Genomic DNA, 21,758 nt, shown 5'->3' with positions numbered 1-21,758 from the left:
TCCTCCTAAATTGTGTTCAGATTTATTCAAGAGGCATTTCATCATCTTCCTGACTGTAACAAACAACAATCTGCAAATCTGAAACATGTGTTGTCATCTAAACCATGGCTTCTTTTGAGCACTGTTTGTAGCAGTCAGATGAAAACAGGTGTCATTTTAGGATAATGAAACACAGTTTATGTTCAAAGTTGGAAGTCCCTATGTAAATTGATATAAACAGTCAAATCAGTAAAATGCTTTTAAATGACCATTATATAAGGTCTTCAGAGAAAACTGACTTGATCTGTTAATTTAATATGTAAATACATAGCTTGCAAACAAATATTGTGCTGTCCGGTAAGCATGATTCCACTTTATATGCATGAATTGAAGAAAGAATCCCATAGATATATCTTAATCTTGTGTTTTGATCATACTGGGTGGAAATTTTATTCAAAATATTTGTTTATAGTAAGGGTTTTTTCCATGTCTTCCAAAGCTGTAAATAAAGAAAAGAAAATCCTATTCCTACCAATGTTACCAGAGAAAAACAGTATTTCAGATAAAATTGTTTGACAAGTAAAATAAGTCCTATTCTTATGTTGCTGTAACTGTGGACACTGAGGATGGAAGCATGTCAGAAAGTCCCATTTGGAGTATCACATTCTCTGCACCTTCATCCCCTTTTCCCTCTGGGTGTAGCATTGGTTGCAGAGGTAAATGCCATATGTAAGGAGTGATCTTCTCCATGATTTAGAACATTGGGTGCCCAGCATTCCATATCATGGAGGGAGCTCTCCCCAAGTGCAGTTTTTGTTGCTCCAGACAGAAGTTAAAGCTAGAATGTGGGGTGTGTGTGTCAGACCTACAAAATACGTCAAACTGGTGTGTGTGTGTGTTTGCTGGCATGCCTGTAACAACGCATGTAGTCCATAAGTATTTAACATTTAAACATAAAATGTTTATAATATTTTTAAAATATTTTTAAAAACATTTTATTTTTAAAAACATTTCAGTGTTTTAGTATTTTAATCTTTCACTCTGTGTGGTGTTTTTATGTTGTAAGCTGCCTTCGGCGCTCCTAATGTGCGGGAGAAAGGCATGATAAAAATTCTCTAAATAAATAAATAAGTAAGTAAAATGAGTACAGTACCATGCAAATAGAACTATAGTCTAACCATCAATGAAGTATACAGTGGGGAACCCCCAATTTACTTATATGGAAATTTCAAATGTTCCATTTACATGATTTTGTTGTTGTTGTTGTGTGCAGATTGCATGGTACAAGGATGGAAGGCGTATCAAGCATGGAGACCGCTACCATATGGAGGTTGTAGAAGATGGCAGGGCCAGCCTGCGTTTACCTGTTGTCTTGCCTGAAGATGAAGGAATTTACACTGTCTTTGCCAGTAATGTAAAAGGAAATGCCATATGCTCAGCAAAGCTATACGTCGAGCCTGTTGGACCAACTGGGTCTCCAAGTTATATCCCATCACCTGAAATGATAAGAAGATATCGGTAAGAATAAGGCTGAGCCTAGAACTATTTTCTGTCAGGATCCTGTGCGGCCCCTTCTTTGTCTACCACAACAATACTTTCTTTCAGTCACATGGAAACCGAATTTTATGATCAGGGCACTTATTGCTCTGCAGTATCCTTTGAACAGTTGTGGGAGAAATATGAAATCACCAAAATTTACTGAAATTGGGGCACCTCTACTTTAAAAGTCAAGGACAAACAGTAATAGCAGCTGTCTTCTTGCATCAGCAGTGATTTAAACACAAGCACTTACATGCAATAGGATCTGTACCAAGATCTGTACCTGACCTGTCCAAGCACCTAGAATCATAGAGTTGGAAGGGATATAAATGGTTATCTAGTCCAACCCTCTGCAAGTAGCAGGAAATTGTGCTAGAGCATCTCCAGCTGGTACTTGTCAGGCCTCTGCTTGAAGATCTCCAGTGAGGGAGAATCCGCCACCTCTCTTGATAATTGATTCTACTGCTGAACTGCCCTTACCATTTTCTTCCTGAATCTCCTCCCTTGCAGTTTGAACCCATTTGATAGTGTTGAAGAACACTGTCAAATCCCCTCTCAGCCTTTTCTTCTCCAGCTTAATCATACCAAGTTCCCTCAACCATAGGGCTTGTTCTCCAGTCCCTCTGAGCATCTTTGTCGCTCTTTTATGAACCTACTCCAGTTTGGCTGCATCTTTCTAAAGTGAGGTGCCCGTATTTGAACACAGCACTCCTAAAAGATTTGAAAGAAAAGGGAGATGAAGGAGCATGCAGAAAGTGTTGTGTGAGAAACATGTGGGGTCAAATGGGAGAGACAACTGGTGTCCTGCCAATGCCAGTTTTGGGGGACCCCTGTGGTGGCCCCATCTGCCCTCTGATGGCACACTGGGCACTACCACTGTCATCAGTAGGGGTGAGCCTGGCCAGTGGATTCTTTTATAGCCATAGACCAGGGCTTTTCAAACTGGGGCATCGCGATGCCCCAGCCTATGGGCCCTGGCCTCTTCCCCCTTAAGGGGCAGGGGCAACCTAGAGGCAGGGAGGAGGCAGCGGCGTGATCCCTAGGATCGTGCCACTCCAGGGGCTGCAGGGGCTTGGGTACACTTGCAGCCTCCTGGGGATGCGGAGAGCCCTGCACGAACGTCTGCAGGACTCCCCACAGCTTTGAAACAGAAAGCGGAGCAATCATGCTCCGCCTCCGCTAAAGCGGAAGTGGGGCGTGATCGCTCCACTTTTCCTTTCAAAGCTGCAGTGAGCCCTGCAGACGTTTGTGCAGGGCTCCCCGCACCCCCCAGGAGGCTACAGGAGGCTTGGGTAAGTGTACCCAAGCCCCTGCAGCCCCCCTGAGCAGCACGATCCTGGGGATTGTGCCGCAGCTTTCCCCCTGCTGCCTCCCCCCCACTCTCGCAAGAACTTACAGTGGTTTTCAAACTTCCTGAGAGTTTGAAAACCGCTGCCATAGGCCCTTGGCTGGTACCCTATCCAACCAATCTCTGATGTAATTCTTGTGCCCTACTCTTTGTTTTTTTTCTCAGATGTTCAGTGCAGTGGTGTGCCGAACAGCTGATGGCCAAAAAGCATAGAGTGCTCTGATTCCCCCATGTATTTTCAGTACCTCTCTTTTCCTACATCTGACTTCTTTTGCTTTGAGCCACTCCTAAGCTCTCCCCCACACCAATACACCCACTCGGCAACAGCTCCCAAAGTATTCATTGGTTATAGCAGTCAGCTGAAAAAATCAATCTAGCAGATACTGAATTAAGCATCTTAAGTGCAGAAGTTATTCTTTGCAAATTGGATTAGTTGCCTAGTCCTAAATTTCATTTTGTGAAAAATCCTGAATGCTTGTTCTAAAACCTTGTCACATATGACGCAGGTGAAAAAAAAATTAGCACCGTTTAATGTTGTAGTTATTGTGCAGTAAACTATCTGTTGCTTTTAGTAACTGAGGGCCCAATCCTATCCAACATTCCAGCTCCAGTGGGGTCACAATGCAGCCCCATGGTAAGGGAACACATATTTCCATACCTTGAGAAGGTCCCAGTGACTGCCCTCCACCACAATATGCAGCACACACACCGCTGGCACTACTGTACCAGCCCTGGAAAATTGGATAGGATTGGGCCCAAAGGCAACTTTCATAGAATTGTTCTGTATATGTGCAGTGTATTGATATTTAGTCCATATATAAATGTCTTATCATTGTCTTCTGCAAAGTTCCCCCATATGGGATATGCACATGGTTTTTAAGTGACATAGACTTGACAATATGCAACTCTTCACCTGCTGAGGCAATCTGATTATAATTGCTAATATAATAAATTGGAAGTTGGTTGTATGTTGTTACATTTCAGGGACTACCTCAATGATTTTGACAGAAGAAGATATTTGCCCTGCTAGTTTAGGTACCATTGTTCATGCGTGTTTTCATTGGATGTTATGTTATCTCTTCAGATCTCTCTCTCCACGATCCCCAAGCCGATCCCCTGCACGCAGTTCCCCTTCACGCTCTCCTGCACGTCGATTGGATGAGACAGATGAAGGGCAGCTGGAGAGATTGTACAAGCCTCTGTTTGTCTTGAAGCCCACATCATTTAAATGTGCAGAAGGGCAGACAGCAAGATTTGACCTGAAAGTTGTGGGCAGACCCATGCCAGAAACATACTGGTTTCACAATGGTATGGCAGTTCCTCACTCAGCATATCATTCTCAATAAAAGCAAAGACTCACATGCAGTAAAATGGTGCTCAGTGTGAAATAATATCTGTTTTCACCTATTTCTGCAGGGCAACAAGTTCTTAATGATTACACCCATAAAATTGTGATTAAGGAAGATGGGACACAATCCCTGATTATTACACCAGCTATGCCTGCTGATTCTGGAGAATGGGTTGTCATTGCTCAGAACAGAGCAGGCAAAACATCCATTTCAATGACCCTGACAGTGGAAGGTATTTTTTCTGCCTGTTTCAGACATGTGTTCAATAGTGTTCAATTAGTGTGAGTTGATCTGTCTTAATGTCTCCCTCTAATCACCTGTCAATTGGTTATTTTTAGCAAAAGAACACTTAGTGAGACCTTTGTTTGTGGAAAAGCTGAGGAACATGAGTGTCAAGGAGGGAGACAAACTGGAAATGAATGTGAAGGCCAGAGGTAACCCAAACCCTGACATTGTGTGGCTAAAGAACAGTGACATCATCGTAGCACATAAATATCCAAATATAAAGTAAGTGATTTATTTATTTTGCTAGTTGGGAAATAGATAATTAACCTATTCCATTTGTTATAAAGTGAAACAAAATGCATTTTTTTAAAATAAAAATGTAATTCCAGTATTTCTTAATAATACAGTGAATGAAACTGTCTGCAGTATAATCTATAATCTAAAAGAGTAGTTTTCAGACTGGGGCGTCACAATGCCCCAGCCCGCAGGCCCTGGCCTCTTTCCCCTTAAGGGGTAGGGGCAGAGGGGAGGTAGGGAGGAGGCAATGATGTGATCCCCAGGATCACGCCACTCAGGAGGGCTGAGGGACTGGGATGCACTCACCAGTCCCTGCAGCAACCTGTCCCTGCAGCAGCACAAGAGCCTGCAGGGCTCCCCAGCTCATTAGAAGTGAAAATGGAGCAATCCACTTTCACTTTTGACATAAGTATTCTATTGTATTGTATTGTAATGTATTACTGTATTGTATTGTACTGTATTGTATTGTAAGTCCTATTGTAGTCAGTGAGGCTTACTCTCAGATAAGTGTGTATAGGATTGCAGCCGAAGGTCTTTAATTTAAGTCAAAGTTCAGTTAAGTTCTTCCACAGCATTTGTGAAGCTCTGTCCAATCTTTTGGCTTTGCTGTTAACTATTGCAGTATTCTTACCTTGATTTTTTTAAGGCCCTTTTTAGGGTAAAGTATTAACATTCATACACTGTATTTCAGAATTGAGGGAACAAAGGGAGAAGCTGCCCTGAAAATTGAATCCACTGTCAGACATGATGCTGCATGGTATACTGCCACTGCCATCAATAAAGCCGGACGTGACACTACGCGATGTAAAGTGAATGTTGAAGTTGAGTTCACTGAACCTGAACCAGAAAGGAAGTTGATCATTCCAAAGGGGACGTACAAAGCAAAAGAAATTGCAGCCCCAGAACTGGAGCCCCTTCATTTGCGCTATGGTCAAGAGCAATGGGAAGAGGGTGATCTTTATGACAAAGAAAAACAACAGAAACCATTTTTCAAGAAGAAGCTCACCTCTTTGAGGCTCAAGCGCTTTGGGCCAGCTCATTTTGAATGTAGACTTACACCAATTGGTGACCCAACCATGAGAGTGGAATGGCTACATGACGGCAAGCCTTTGGAGGCAGCCAACAGACTTAGAATGATTAATGAATTTGGATATTGCAGCCTTGACTACGAAGTATCATATCCCAGGGATAGTGGGGTGATTACATGCAGGGCTACAAACAAATATGGCACTGACCACACATCAGCAACACTCATTGTTAAGGATGAGAAAAGCCTTGTTGAAGAATCTCAGCTGCCAGAGGGCAGGAAAGGTCTGCAACGAATTGAAGAGCTAGAAAGAATGGCTCATGAAGGTACTCTTATTGGAGTCCCAGAAGATCAAAAAGTGAAACAAAAGCCAGAAATTGTTTTGTTTCCAGAGCCTGCAAGGGTTGTTGAAGGTGAAATCGCACGCTTCCGCTGCCGGGTGACTGGGTATCCACAGCCCAAAGTTAATTGGTATCTCAATGGCCAACTCATTCGTAAAAGCAAAAGGTTTAGACTTCGTTATGATGGAATTTATTACCTGGATATTGTGGACTGCAAGACCTATGATACAGGAGAAGTCAAAGTCACTGCAGAAAACCCTGAAGGGGTAACAGAACACAAGGTGAAAATTGAGATTCAGCAGCGGGAAGATTTCAGATCTGTGCTTCGCCGCGCACCTGAGCCCAGGCATGAGGCTCCGACGACAGAGCCCGGCAAACTTTTATTTGACGTTGAAAAAGTTGACAAGCCAGTTGAGAAAACGACCAAAGAGGTGGTGAAGCTCAAGAAGGCAGAAAAAGTCACCCATGAGAAAGTATCAGAGGAATCTGAAGAACTCCGCAGTAAATTCAAACGTAGAACTGAGGAGGGATATTATGAAGCAATCACTGCAGTGGAACTTAAATCTCGCAAGAAGGATGAGGCATATGAAGAGCTGCTTAAGAAGACAAAAGAAGAGCTTCTTCACTGGACCAAAGAGTTAACAGAGGAAGAAAAGAAGGCGCTTGAGGCTGAAGGCAAAATCACAATTCCAACTATAAAGCCTGAAAAGGTCCAACTCAGTCCAAGCATGGAGGCTCCTAAGATATTTGAACGTATACAAAGCCAAACCGTTGGCCTAGGAAATGATGCACATTTCCGTGTCCGTGTGGTAGGCAAACCTGATCCGGAATGCCAGTGGTTCAAAAATGGTGTGCAAATTGAGAGATCTGACCGTATATATTGGTTTTGGCCAGAAGACAATGTTTGTGAATTAGTCATCAGAGATGTAACAGCGGAGGACTCTGCCAGCATCATGGTGAAAGCTGCTAACATAGCCGGTGAAACCTCAAGTCACGCCTTCTTGTTAGTACAAGGTAATGTAAACTTTTTCTCTTTTCAAAGGGAATTTTGTTTTTCATGCTTGTTAAGTCTAGAATAATCCTGATTCTTCCATGTCTGTGTGTTCCATTTCCAGCCAAACAACTTATAACTTTCACACAGAATTTACAAGATGTCACTGCTAAGGAGAAAGATTCAATGGCAACCTTTGAGTGTGAAACCTCAGAACCCTTTGTCAAAGTACAGTGGTACAAGAATGGTGTGGAGATTTTTTCTGGAGACAAGTACAGAACTCATTCTGACAGGAAGGCTCACTTCCTTTCAGTGCTAATGATTGACAAGTCTGATGCAGAGGACTATAGCTGTGTCCTGGTGGATGACGAATCTGTCAAAACAACAGCTGCACTTATTGTAGAGGGTAAGAGCAAGTTATTTAGCGCACTGTATTTTTTAAAAAAATTATTCTTCATTAGTATAGAAATGAAATATGGGCAATGGTTTATTCTGTGAGGCTCCCAATGGTTGGTTGGTTTGATTTATATCCTGCTCTTTCCCATGAACTCAGAGCAGCTAACAGCAAACAGCTTTCCTGTCTCAATGGTCAACTCACACAGTTATTCTAGTCTTCCAGCAGTGCAAGCATGTGCGTGTTTACTGTGGTCTAGGGGCTTATTTCCAGGTAAATATGCATAGGATTACAGTCTAAGTTGTTGGTTAGTTGTAGCCGAGACTAGTGAGCATCTCAGCAAGTTGTATAATTTTTTGTGGTGAACTGTAACCTAGAGGTGTGGTGGGGGTAATCAGATGACTAAGTTGCTGTGTGTTCAACCCTACTCAGTTGAACAATAACCGTCGCCTGCATACCTCAATAATAAATGAGATAAGGAGTTATGGTTTATATATGCCACAACTTTATTAAACACAAGTATTCTGCAGCGGGTCCTCACTTTCTCATACTCCAGCCCCATTTAGTGCAGGCTCTTAACTTGGAGGAAACACTAAGCAAGCAACTGTCTATTCCTCTTGTTGAGTGTTCCTGCCTTGACTCAGAGCTGCAATTCAAATGCCAATTACAATTTATCCAGGGGTTCAGGAAAGCTCTGATTCAGACTGCTGCAGTGGTTGAACCCCAGGAGAATTCATCCTAAATACCCAAGGATTCTATCTCAGATATCTACATATTATATATTCATGTTGAACCACCACTCCCAATGCACTTAATGCTTAACTCACCAAAGCTCCTCTGTGTTGCTGCACTGGAAGGAAAGCAGTCCAACTCCCTTAGGGAATATCACCCTAAGTGGTTCCATGTCAATCTGTGTTAAGCTTTCACCAGAGTAGTTCCTCTCACATCATGTTTAAATATGCCAGGAAAGTAATGCCCAGCCCCTTGGGAAGTGTAGCTCTTGCATGATATACTAAATATCTTATAGAGGAATGATCAGAGGAACCATACATTAGAGCAGGGGTCTTCAAACCCTGGCCCAGGGCCCAGATGCGGCCCACGGAGAGCCTCTATTCGGCCCACAGCCAGCCTCTGATCCCCTGAGAGCCTCTGGCCCAGTTGACCAAACAGAACCAGAGTTGTGTTTGTGTGTACTTTATTTCCTTGGCTATGTTCGTGCTTGGAGAAATCCTGGACATTTGAGCCCATTCATTCATTCATTCATTCATTCATCTAAGTTCCATCTCTAATGTATTTATTTAAATTTTATATTTAATTTTTTTTTTCTGCCCTCGACACCATGCCAGATACTTGATGTGGCCCTTTGGCCGAAATGTTTAGAGACTCCTGCATTAGAGAAACCATGGGGATGGACGTGCATAACATGAGACCAATCCTGGAGACAGCAGCAATAATTCCAATCAAAGAACATGTAAAGATAATCTCAGATAAAATGATATATAGCTTGACTAGACTTGGTAGTTTCCTGGACCTTATGAGAGAGAATAAGGTTCTACAGGTTGTGTGCATACACACACTTTTTTAAAGATTTCAACATTGTAAAACCGATTTTTTCATTCAGTCTCTAAGAAACAAATGATTAATGCACCACTTACTGAGATGTTTATATATGAATGCAGGTGCTGTTATAGAGTTTATTAAAGAGCTGGAGGACATTGAAGTCCCAGAATCCGCATCAGGTGAACTGGAATGTGAAGTTTCCCCTGAAGATGTGGAAGGAACATGGTATCATAATGACATTGAGCTTAAACCCAGTAATAAGCATCTGATAACGTCACGTCGAGGTCGCCAAATTCTCACCATTAAGGATGTTGCTAAAGAAGACCAAGGAGAATACAGTTTTGTGACAGATGGGAAAAAGACCTCCTGTAAACTGAAGATGAAACGTAAGTCATTCCAGCTAAGCAGTCCCTGATTTCTAAGGCTTTCATAATAGAAGCTCCTGATTTAAATGGCTACTTTTCTTTCATATTCCATAGCACGGCCTGTCACTGTCCTTCAAGGTCTTGCCGATCAGAAAGTCTGTGAGGGGGACATTGTGCAGCTTGAAGTGAAACTTTCTCTAGAAAATGTTGAAGGTGTCTGGATGAAGAATGGCGTTGAAATTCAACCAAGCGATCGTGTCCACATTGTAATAGACAAGCAGTCCCACATGTTGTTAGTTGAAGATGTGACAAAGGAAGATAGTGGAGCGTACTCCTTTAACATCCCCAGTCTGCTCCTTTCAACTACTGGTCGTGTTACCGTCTATAGTAAGTGCACATATTCATACAAGAAAACACATGATTAAGTAGTGGGATTTGCAACTATGAGATGTGATGACGGCTATAGTTTTAAAAACAGAATCAGGCAAATTCACTGATGATGGGGCTATCAACCCTGGTTAGCCAAGAGAGCTCAGTGGTGGACCTCCCATTATGTTTGATGGGGCAAATGCCCTGGGCACGAGCCTTTAGGACCCCACGGAAGCCTCTCTGAGACTCCCAACGGGGTTGGAAACTATGCTTCTGGTTTTCCAGAAGCACAGTTTATAGCATTGGGGAAGCCTCAGGAAGTTTCTCCGATGCAGCTTGGGGTCGTCCAAGGCTCCATGAGCTTCAGGTGAGTGGGGAGGGCAGCGACAGCCTGCAGGGGGGGCACCATTGCAGACCTTTGCCCTGGGGCATGGGGCTGGGGAGGTGTGCCACTGAGAGAGCTAAATAAAACCTGCGCATACAGAAGCAATATACCCATCTAAATAAAAAATGCTTGGAACAGACAATAGGGAATAGCTATCATGCACATCCTGCACATAAACTTACAGAGTTATCTAGCTATCTACTACTAAAAACATTAGACTGGGTCTAGCAAGGCAATTATATTCTTCCATTCTTTACTCTTACACCCTAACCCTATCCTCCACCATAAACAATGATACAGTTGGGCTGATAGAGATTGCACATGCTGCAACCAGTGGTGGGGGCAATCAGGTGGGGGGCAATCAGGAGGCCTGCCAGATGTAAGTAAACATATTTTCTAATTGGCTACGTATACTTCTGGTGGCCAATGAGTCTTCTTGGACCAATGTCAGTTACGTAGCTGATGTAAGACCAAGGAGAGAAAAGGAGTGGGCTGGGTTCAAAATGGGGATAGGATCCTGGGGCAGGGTGGTGCCACTCGATCCACCCCTCCCTTCCATAAACTGTCCCCTGCCCTCCCCCTTTCTGCCCATGACATAACCCCACAACCAACCTACCTAGAGCAGCAAAGTCTCTGGGACCTGCCACTGAACATGCTATATCTATTTCCGTTTGTGGTAGCGGCTTGGAAGCGCGCAGTGTTGGCCGGGTTTTTGCACCATTGCAGAGGGCCCTGCACTGCTGGAACAGGAGTTCTGCAAGCACAAGGCTCAGATAGGATTGAACTTTTAGAAGAATCCATGGTTGTTGTTGAATGCAACCTCTTTACTCTGGCTATTTTCTGTGATTTGCAGGTGTGGATATAGTAGTACCTCTAAAAGATGTCCATGCTATTGAGGGTACAAAAGCCATCCTTGAAAGCAAAATTTCTGTCCCTGATGTATCTTCATCTAAATGGTACATAAACGATGAGCAGATAAAACCTGATGACCGTATTCAAGCAGTCTCTAAGGGCACAAAACAGCGACTTGTGATTACAAGGACATATGCATCTGATGAAGGGCACTGTAAACTGGCAGTTGGCAAAGTTGAAACCAGCTGCAATCTCACAATTGAAGGTAACTATTTTTTTCAAATATTCAGGCACTGCTGATACACAATTTACTCATAAAATACAGTTGTAATAACTATAATAATGTAAATTGTTTTACAGAAATTCAGATCATTAAAGCTCTTCATGATATTACCTGCACTGAAACTCAAAATGTAACCTTTGAAGTTGAGCTGTCCCATGCGGGGATTGATGTTTTGTGGCATTTTAAGGACCAAGAACTCAAAGCCAGTCCTAAGTACAAGATAGAGGCACATGGCACAATATATAAACTGACTGTTGTGAATATGATGAAAGATGATGAAGGGGAGTACACATTTTATGCTGGAGAGAAGAAAACATCTGGGAAGCTGGTTGTAGCAGGTTAGTTGTTTTGAATATATAAATTTGCTGAATTGTTAAATAAACAGGCTTATATAGGCAATAGACAACATCTAATACTAGGGTTCCCAACCCGTGGTCCGCGGACCACTAGTGGTCCACAGCGCCCCCCCCAGGTAGTCTGTGACATCTCTGGTGAAAAAAGAAAAAAAATGCCCTTCCAGGAAGAAAAAAAGCCTCTGCAGCGCCAGCAGCCAATCAGAGCAGCTCAGAGCCAATCAGAGCATAGCCTCTCTGTCTCCTGCCTCCACCCTCCACCTCTCTTCCCTCCTTGTCTGTGAGTGCCCAGACAAGCAAAAAAGTGAAGCGCAGGCGCCTTGTAATGTGCACGCTTTTGTGCAGCCTTGTGGCTCAGCTGCATGCAGAGGTGCCCTGCCGCCCACTGCCTCCATTCCTTGACCCTGTGCCTTCAGGTGAGCCCTGGCAGCCTGGTTTCTCAGGAGTCAGATCAGGACTCCAGCCAGCCTGGGAAGTCCCTTGGTGGGCGGGTGGGCGGGCAGGCGGGTAGGGGGGCAGAGGAGGAAGGGGGGGGCCAGAGGAGGTGGGAGGCCTGAGGGGGTGGAGGAGGGGGGCCTGAGGGGGGAGGAGGAGAGGGGCCTGAGAAGGGGGAGGAATGGGAGTTATGAGGAGGAGGAGGAGGAGAAGGAGCAGGCTCCCAAAGGCATCGCTGGCTGGCTGGCTGGCTGGCTGGCTGGCTGGGGGTGTTTCCCTGGCAGTGGGCTTCTCTGGATGTGATTTCCCTGGGAGTGCTGACTCCAGCTGGCCAGGGAACACAGAGGAAGGGAGTTGAAGGCAGTGTGGCAGCAGGAGAGGGGGAAAAACAATATGCTCAACCCCCATCCCTGGCACCCCCTCCCCTGTTAGCAGGATTGGGCCCCCTGGATGTGCTCTTCTAACACCCAGGGGGTGGAGCAAGGGATCCAGGCAACCAGGTATTTGCACCCCTTTTGGAGAGGGAAGCAGGCAGCATCTCTGCTGTCTTACTACAAGCTGCCCACCTGGGGAGAAGCAATTCCAGAAGTTGCAGAACAGGTACCACTGTAGCCAACTACAGCAGGTGTAACCCCTGACTTTTCCTCCTCAGAGAGCAGCAGCAGCTTTGTCCATGGGGAGCCCTCCCCCACCCCACAATTGGCCAGTTCCCCTATCTCCTTAGATTGCAATCCTGTGCATGCTTTCCTTGGAGTAAGCCCCATTGACTATAATGGGACTTACTTCTGAGTAGACATACCTAGAATGGGGCTGTTAGTCACACTGTGGCTGTGATGGACTTCTCCAGAAATTTCTCCAATCCCCTTTTAAAGGCATCTAGTCTAGACACCATCATCACATCTTGGGGCAAGGAGTTCCACAGACAAATGGCAGAGTAGGCAGCTGTTGTTTTGTGGCTGCAGCATACCTATAGGCTTGCTCACACTCTCTTAGCTCCAACCAAAGTAGTCCACAGCTAGAGCATGACAGCAATTAGAACAGGAAGTGAAGAGAGGCTTTCCCCCCCTATAGACCTTGCAGTGCACACCAAAAGGACTTTTCTTCCTGAGACATGCAGCAGCCATTCTGAGATGTTGCTCTGAGCTGGTGCTTCTCCTTCAGGACCGACCTGCCTAAATTGTGTTGAACGCTTTCCTAAGGACTCTGGACTCACAAGTGGGGAGAGCAGGGCCAGGGCTGTGTAAAAAAAGGAACTGTGGAGGGATGTGTGTGCTTTTTGTTGGCTCATTTAACTACCTTGTATGACTTGTCTATAATCCCCTTGTGCTTACCCTCTCCCTTTTTGAGGTGTTTTTCCACACTTAAAAGAGGCAAGGGCTGTGCCTAATGTGGTCTAGTGTGGGGGAAAAGAGACTCGATTGATTTGGGTGGGTGTGAAAACCTCTGATTTGGGGGCAAATTATTTTGTGTTCCATGTATTCCATGTAAACCCAAGACTTTCACAGCTAGTGAAGCAAATGTAAGCACAACCATCACATTAATTATTAAATAATCTTCTTACGTATTACAAATTTAATTGTATTTTTTGGTGCGAGGGGGGGGGGGTTGCATGTGTCCCCGCCGTCTCCAAATTTTGCCTTAGTGGTCCCTGAGCTCCTAAAGGTTGGGAACCACTGATCTAATACAATATAGTACAACAGACAGAAGCTTTTACTTTGCTCTTCCCATAGGTGGTGCCATTTCAAAGCCCCTCACTGACCTAACAGTGGCTGAATCCCAGAAAGCTGTTTTTGAATGTGAAGTAACCAATCCAGAATCCCAAGGCCAGTGGATGAAGGATGGCAAACCACTTGCTATGACAGATCGCTGTAAGAGTGAATCAGATGGTATCAAAAGGAGACTTAATATTCCAATCAGCAAGCTAGATGATGTTGGTGAATATACCTTTCAAGTGGCATCTTCAAAAACATCTGCTAAGCTGAAAGTTGAAAGTGAGTAATCACTGAAAAATTGCCTCAGTTCCAGAGTTGCTCATTAAAATGCCCATGTGAATGCTCTAGTGATGAATTTTGAAAAATATATTTGGAAAAATTATAAATAGGAAAATAAGATAGAGATTGAATATAACTGCTATTAAGGATGGAATCTGCTACACTGACATTGCAATCCTATACACCAGTGGTTCTCAAACTTTTAGCACCAGGACCCATTTTTTAGAATGAGAGTCTGTCAGGACCCACTGGAAGTGATGTCATGACAGGAAATGACATCATAAAGCAGGAACATTTTTAACAGTCCTGGTCTGCAATCCTACTCACACTTACCCAAGAGTAAGTTCCATTTAGTATCATTGTTAAAAGCATGTACATCGTAGCCTGTTAAAGTACAGATCTGTAACACTTCCCCAAATGCAGTCACATCCAATGGTAGCATCAAGTCTAATATATTAAAAATAAAATATTGGAATAAATGGGGACCCACTGAAATTGGCTCACAACCCACATAGGTCCCGACCACAGTTTGAGAAACACTGCTATACATGCTTACCTGAGAGTAAGCCTCAGTGGAACTTACTTTTGAGTAGACATCAATTGGATTGCACTGTGAAATTAATTGCAGATTTTAGCAATACAATTTGAATTCATGCTCAACCATTTTTTTTAAATTTAGGATCCCCAATTTTGTGTTTTACTTGATTTTTCTGAATTTGCCTGGAAACTGACGGCCAAACTAGACATGACCTTAATGCAGTGGTTTTCAAACTGGGGCATTGTGATGCCCCAGTCTGAGAGCCCTGGGTTCTTTTCCCTTAAGGGGCGGGGAGGGCGGAAAGGCAGAGATGCAATGCCTAGCATCGCGCCTCTGATTGGTGCACAGGGGCATGCTGCCACTCACCACCGCCTGCAGCAGCCTCCCAGGGTTCGGGGGAGCCAGGCGCCAACCTCAGCAGGGCTCCCCACGCAGCCCTTCAGAAGGTAACAACAACCACTTCCGGTTTTGCGATCGAGAACAGGAAGTGGTCGCGAAAGCTTTTTGGAGGGCTCTGCGTTGCGTGGGGAGCCCTGCTGAGGCTGGCGCCAGGCTTCCCCAACCCCCGGGAGGCTGCTGAGGGCGGCAATGAGTGGCAGTGCACCCCTGTGCCCTGATTAGAGGCGTGATGCCGGGCATCGCGTCTCTGCCTTCCCCCACCCCTTCCCCTTCCTTCTGAGCAAACACTTAGTGGTTCTCAAACTCTCCCAGTTTCATTTGGTGTCATTTGGTTCTGTATGTTGCTTTGTTGTTGTTTTAAATAGCAGCCATGTATGCCTCTGATCTAAATTGGGATTGTGATGTGGGGAAGGAGGATTATGTTCTTACAGGTGACCCAATCCTGGACTGGGGCTCCCCACAGCTGCTGTTTTCCAAAGGAAAGGCAGGGAGAGCCAAACAACATGTTTAATGCCTACCTTAGGCAAAGATTTGTTTTAATTTTCTTTTTCTGCGTACAGAACCAAAATCATAATTTGGTCATGAGGCTAGAAGTGTGTCATGAGGCTAGAACACAATACGTTTGCAACATACAGGTTGAGACTAATTATTTACGTGGGTTCCATTCCAAGCACTCGTGTGGATGGCAAAAAAACTCACTATAGCAAATCAATTTTAAAAACAAAGTTTCTTTGCTCCTGTGATTTAAAAATAGCCTTGCTGACCTTTGTGATGTAAGATAAGAGTCATTAACAAGACAATCCATCAATCAGTCCTCCTCCAAGAGATTACAAAGAGCTGAGAGCTTACACTCAGCCCCTCCCTTCACCAATGAAGGAATCACCTTTCTTTCATGTGCTCAGGGGGAAGGGAGGGCTCCACTGGGGAGAGAAGGATTGATGGATTGTCAGCCAGCTGCCCCCGCCCTCTCATTAAGGAGGCTATTGTTAAAGGACTGTTCAGTTTTTTTAAACTGATTTTAAAGGGATGCATTTTCCCCCTTCTCCAGGAATCAGCACATTCCTTCTCATTTGCAAGGGCCATTCATGTTGAGTCAAATCTGTGTATAAAAAATCTGTGTATAAATAGGCTGGACCTGTATTTGTGGATAAGATGACAATTTAAATCTTTGTAACATTAACATATTTTTGTTTGCTTTTCCTATGTGATTTTTTTTTGAAACAGCTGTTAAGATTAAGAAGACAATGAAGAATCTGACAGTAACAGAAACACAAGATGCCATATTTTCAGTTGAACTTACCCATCATGATGTGAAAGGAGTTCAGTGGATTAAAAATGGTGTTGAGCTACAATCCAGTGACAAATTTGAGATCAAGGTGGAGGGAACAGTTCACACACTAAAAGTCAAGAATTGTGCTGTAATTGATGAATCAGTTTACAGCTTTAAACTGGGAAGGATAGGAGCCAATGCCAGACTTCATGTTGAAAGTAAGTCAATTTCTTCTTAACCAGGACTGGAAAGTAGTTGAAGGTTGTATGATGCAGACATGATTTCTTATGGAGTTTTATGTTCATTCATTCTCTCTCTCACACACACCCACACACCCCTGTCATTTCTAGTCAAAGTTTTGGTTGTTTTTGAAGTAGTACAAAACATATGAAGGTAGTGAGATGTGTGTGTGTTGCATGTGCACATTACAGGCAGTCATGCCCCTTTTGTCATAGCCCTTTTGATACAGCTCTTCTCTGTCTCCATGCTAAAGTCAATGGTTTAACAATTGTGAAATCAAGTGAGACAACTAAACTTTTTGTTAATTTTTTTCCCCTGAAGCTGTCAAGATAATCAAAAAACCGAAGGATGTGACTGCGCTGGAAAACGCTGTGGTTTCCTTTGAAGTGAGCGTGTCCCATGATACTGTCCCAGTAAAATGGTTCCACAAAAATGTTGAGATCAAGCCCAGTGACAAATATAGAGTGAGCTCTCAACGGAAAGTTCACAAATTGACACTGCAAAACATATCTCCTTCTGACGCTGGAGAATACACAGCAGTAGTAGGACAACTGGAATGCAAAGCAAAACTATTTGTGGAATGTAAGTTCTTTTAGACCATCTCTTTAGTATTAACCACTACCATCATCAGCGTTTACAAGTTACTTTCATTATATTTATACCATTGGCTCAAGGATAATCTAATTATGTTTTAAAATAATATTCCGCAGCTGTACACATTACAAAGACCATGAAAAATATTGAGGTTGCTGAGACCAAAACTGCCTCTTTTGAATGTGAAGTGTCTCATTTCAATGTACCTGCTGTGTGGCTGAAAAACGGAGTAGAAATTGAAGTGAGCGAGAAGTTTAAGATAGTCGTTCAGGGAAAACTCCACCAGCTCAACATCCTGAACACCAGCAGTGAAGACTCTGCAGAGTACACCTTTATCTGTGGAAATGACAAAGTCAGCGCAACCTTGACAGTGAAACGTAAGCTTGAAATGAACAGTAGTGTGGAATGCTTCTTGAGGACAAAGCATTTTTAACGGGCCAAACGACGCATTGCAGCATGATGCCTATATGCGGCCTTATGTGGTGGCCCAACTGTCCTTTTGCTGCAGCATTGTGCAGTGGAGAAGGGCAGGGAAATCAGAGTTTTCCTTTCTCCTGGCAGTTGCTTTCCCCTTCAATTCCCCCCACAGCAGTTTTTACCTCCTGCCAGCATTCCAGACTTATGTTTTTAACGCATACAGATGTGCCCAGAACTCATGGGTCTCCAGTCCAGTAAGTGGGGATGTTAATTTCCCCCCCCCCACACTTGTGTATTAATTGAGCACTCCTTTTTAGCATCAGTATGAGTTCTCTTTCATAGATACATGCAATTTCATCGATATTAACAATGCGTAATTAATGTTTTAATACAGTCAACATTTTTGTGTGGGATCCAAATAGTTACTTTAGACAAAACCGATTATCTTATTTCACAGCCTGGTTGGGAAGCTAATAAAATGCCACTCATTGGAGCTCCTTTGTGTTGCAGAGTAGGATAAAATGTAACAAATAAATAAGCTAGGCTGGCAGGGGGAGGGGCAAGGAGTTGAATTAAAAAGGCCTTTCGTCCTAACAAGGTGTCTGATGCTTTGATTCCAAATGCAATTTTCTGTTTCTATCTTATCCTTCAGAGCAATCCTAAAGGCACGTCTACTCTGAAGGAAGCCCCACTGTGTTCAATGGGACTTACTCCCAGATAAGCATAAGTCAGGAACCTTCAAATCAACCATTAACTTTCTTTTTCTCTTTAAATAGCTATCTTGATTTCATCCATGCTGAAAGACATCAATGCTGAAGAGAAAGACACAATAACCTTTGAAGTAACTGTTAATTATGAAGGCATCACTTACAAATGGTTAAAGAATGGAGTGGAAATGAAATCAACAGACCGATGTCAGATCAGAACAAAGAAGCTTACACATTCACTTTCTATAAGGAATGTACATTTTGGGGATGCTGCAGAATATAGTTTTGTTGCTGGGAAAGCAGCTTCATCAGCAACTTTATATGTGGAAGGTATTTGTTTACATCTATTTTAACTTTATAGTATTTTCCCATCAATGTCACAGGTCATGGAAGCTGCAAGAAGAAGGTAGCTAGCACTGAACTCCAGCTTCATCAGCCCATGCTGAGCCAGCAGAATGCATGCAGTAGCCACCATGCACTGAATACGGTCCATATCAGCTTTTAACATACTATCACAAATGTAGCCTTTTCAACATTTCTGGTGGTTTGCCAGCAACCATTCTAACATAGGGCAACATTATGCACCTGACCTAAATGGTATTGCTTGATGCTCCTGGAAGTTAGTTTGTAGTTATCCAATGCTAAGATGGTTGTGTTACTAAGGATGCAATCCAGAGGGCACCCTCGGCCAGCACAAGTCACTTGTGCTGGCCAAATAGTGTTGTAAAAGTGCTGTGAAGCACTTTTGCGTCACCATTTGAGGAGGGAGGCTGGCACATAGACGTGCGCTGGCCTCTGGGCACCCAAGATGCCATTGGGTGCCGTTGGGATGGTGGATGAGGTAAGCCTGCACCAGCCAAGTCAAGCCAGTGTAGGAAGGGCAGGGAGGGAAGTGTGTGGGAAGGGCAGGGAGGAGGCATTTCAGGGGAGGGTGACGGTGGGTGGGCCCATGGGCAAGCAGCAGGTGAGTGGAGGGGGGTGAGGCCAGAATCTGGCACTTGTGCCAGATCCTAACCCCGGTCCCAGGCATCCTGGGGCAGCTCCAGGCTGCTCGGATCTTCCTCACCTCTATGTGGCGCAGATCCGAGAAGCCCCATTGGGGCTGCTGCAGCATGACACGGGGTAAGGAGAAGTGATTTCCCCTTGCCCCGGGATGTGCTGCTTTTGGCCCCAACCCTGCTCTGTATGCGGTGCAGGCCAGCCGGCCTTCTTGCTCCAGGGCAGGTTAGGATTGAACTACCTGGTCCTTAATTCAGTGTGTACTTAATTAAACCAGATTCCTTTATCTAGTCATCCTCTTGGTACACAAGTATCCATATTAACGGTATGCATGATGTTTTTCTAGCTCGTCACATTGAATTTAGAAAACATATCAAAGACATTAAAGTTGTAGAGAAGAAAAGAGCTATTTTTGAATGTGAAATCTCTGAACCTGATGTCTCTGTTCAGTGGATGAAAGATGGGCAAGAGCTTCAGCTTGGAGAAAGGTAATTTGTGTGTCTGCGTCTTTCATTTTTAATTTAATTTTTAATTTCATTTATTTGTGTGCCATAAAAAAGGAATGCCCTGCAACTGTAAGCTGGAATGGAGATCTGAAACCTACCATTAAATATTTCGCTGAAGTTTTCATAAATAGACCACATGAAAGATTGTATAGAACAAAAACTTTTACCGTTAGGATGCCACGGCATAGAAACGATTCTTTCTGATCATTTGTTATTCTGATTCTTTTTAGAATAAAAATTCAGAAGGAGAGATTTGTTCATCGTCTCCTGATTACTTCCACAAAGATGTCTGATTCCGGGAAGTACACAGTAGTGGCAGGAGGAAATATGTCCAATGCTAATTTGACTGTGGAAGGGCGTGATGTTCGCATCAGAAGCATCAAAAAAGATGTTCAGGTATAGTGGACTGGTTGGCAACTCTGGTTGTTCAGGCTGTTGGACTAGAAGGGCCTTGATCCCAATCCAGTGATCCTTCCATTCTGAGTGCCTTCTAGCGTTTTGACAAGAAATACAGACCTGCCTCTGAAAACAAATGTCCTTTTACAGTAGAAAAAGAAAATGACAGCAATTTATGTGGAAAAGCTTTTATTAAAAAAAGAAAAGTTTGCATTGAAACTGAAAGCATGCAGTCATGAAACAACACTTTGTTCATAAGTCTACGCTCAGATTTCATTCAGTACAAATCTTGAATTTGCAATACTGACATGAAATTTGGGTAGTTATATAAATAACTGACTGAATGCCAAAGGAGGATCATGGAAGTGCATGCACTGAATATTTCTGTTTTTTAAACTAAACAGTGTTAGGTTCTGATTTGAGCAGTAAAAACTGCTGCTGTTAGTGAACTCAGAAAGCCAGACTCTAAATCATTGGTTCCCAAACTGTGGGACAGGACCCAATTTTTGAGGGGTCGTGAAACTGACAAGCTGATAGATTAATTCAAGGAAAATGTATTGAACCCTATGGAAACAAAAAGAGGAGAAGTATGTGCACATTTATTCATGAATAGAGGAATGCAAGGCAACCAGAATGGTTCAGATCCAGTGAACGAGGAGCTCAACAATGTTCCAGGAGGTGGTTTCCCCCTCCCCCAATAACAGTAAAATGAATAAAAATGGAGGCATGAGTGGCTGGTAAAGTGAAACTTTTTTTTAGTCTTGTAAAGCTAGGTGGGTCCCAACAGAGTGTTGTTTTGAAAAGTGGGTCCTAGTGCTGAAAAATGTTTAAGCTCTGATCAAATAAATGCTAAATGATACTTTGAAAGCCTCTTTATTCCCCAAGGGTTAATACTGTGGTTTTCAAACTCTCCAGGAGTTTGGTAACCGCAGTAAGTCCTTGCAGGGGAGGGGAGGGGAGGGAGGCAGCGGGGGTGGGGGGAAGGCAGCAACGCGATCCCCAGGATCGCCTCACTCAAGGGGGGCTGCAGGTACTGAGATGAACTCACCAGCAGCCTTCTCAGGGTGCAGGGAGCCCTTTTGAGAGCGTCTGCAGGGCTCCCCAAGCTTCTAAAAGTGAAAGTGGAGTGATCACGCACCACTTCTGGTTTTGCAGAGGTGGAGCGCAATCACTCCACTTTCACTTTTGGAAGGCTACAGGGACTGGTGAGTGCATCCCAGTCCCTGCAGCCCCCCTGAACTCCAAGCAACGCGATCCTGGGGATCATGTCACTGCCTTTCCCCTGTCCCCACCTCTTAAGGGGAAAGAGGCCAGGGCCCTCAGACTGGGGCATCGCAATGCCCCAATTTGAATACCACTGGGTTAGTAGTCTATTGATCTGACTACATTGCCCTGGTTGGATGTTCAGATCTTAAATAAACATATAGCACATGATTAATTATTCATGGTTGACTTGATGGAAAGAGCAGATCTATACATGTGAAGGAACATTTGTACAGATTTGATCCCTCCATTTAAGTGACTGAAGTAATACACAAAGGCCTGGAATTTCTATGTGGGCACTTGAGCTCCTTCACCCACTACAAGAAATAACAGATTTGGGGCATAT

At 43.8% G+C, this 21,758-nt stretch overlaps 1 protein-coding gene across 1 annotated transcript in view; it reads left to right on the top strand.

Moving 5' to 3' along the window:
- The window catches only part of TTN (titin), a 322,156-nt gene that overhangs the window by 29,681 nt on the left and 270,717 nt on the right, over positions 1-21,758 (top strand). The window contains exons 23-39 of the mRNA XM_066621689.1: positions 1,253-1,497; positions 3,951-4,174; positions 4,283-4,447; positions 4,554-4,722; positions 5,429-7,119; positions 7,221-7,502; positions 9,170-9,436; positions 9,530-9,802; positions 11,023-11,286; positions 11,382-11,642; positions 13,823-14,083; positions 16,245-16,508; positions 16,852-17,112; positions 17,241-17,501; positions 18,318-18,578; positions 19,594-19,735; positions 19,984-20,149. Of these exons, the coding sequence (XP_066477786.1) occupies positions 1,253-1,497; positions 3,951-4,174; positions 4,283-4,447; positions 4,554-4,722; positions 5,429-7,119; positions 7,221-7,502; positions 9,170-9,436; positions 9,530-9,802; positions 11,023-11,286; positions 11,382-11,642; positions 13,823-14,083; positions 16,245-16,508; positions 16,852-17,112; positions 17,241-17,501; positions 18,318-18,578; positions 19,594-19,735; positions 19,984-20,149 (5,457 nt within the window). The remainder of the gene's footprint in view (positions 1-1,252; positions 1,498-3,950; positions 4,175-4,282; positions 4,448-4,553; positions 4,723-5,428; positions 7,120-7,220; positions 7,503-9,169; positions 9,437-9,529; positions 9,803-11,022; positions 11,287-11,381; positions 11,643-13,822; positions 14,084-16,244; positions 16,509-16,851; positions 17,113-17,240; positions 17,502-18,317; positions 18,579-19,593; positions 19,736-19,983; positions 20,150-21,758) is intronic.

This window comes from Tiliqua scincoides, chromosome 1 (genome assembly GCF_035046505.1).
Source record: "Tiliqua scincoides isolate rTilSci1 chromosome 1, rTilSci1.hap2, whole genome shotgun sequence".
Classification (NCBI taxonomy): domain Eukaryota; kingdom Metazoa; phylum Chordata; class Lepidosauria; order Squamata; family Scincidae; genus Tiliqua; species Tiliqua scincoides.
The sequence above is the reverse complement of the archived record's forward strand: the minus strand, read 5'-3'. Positions and strand labels throughout refer to the sequence as shown.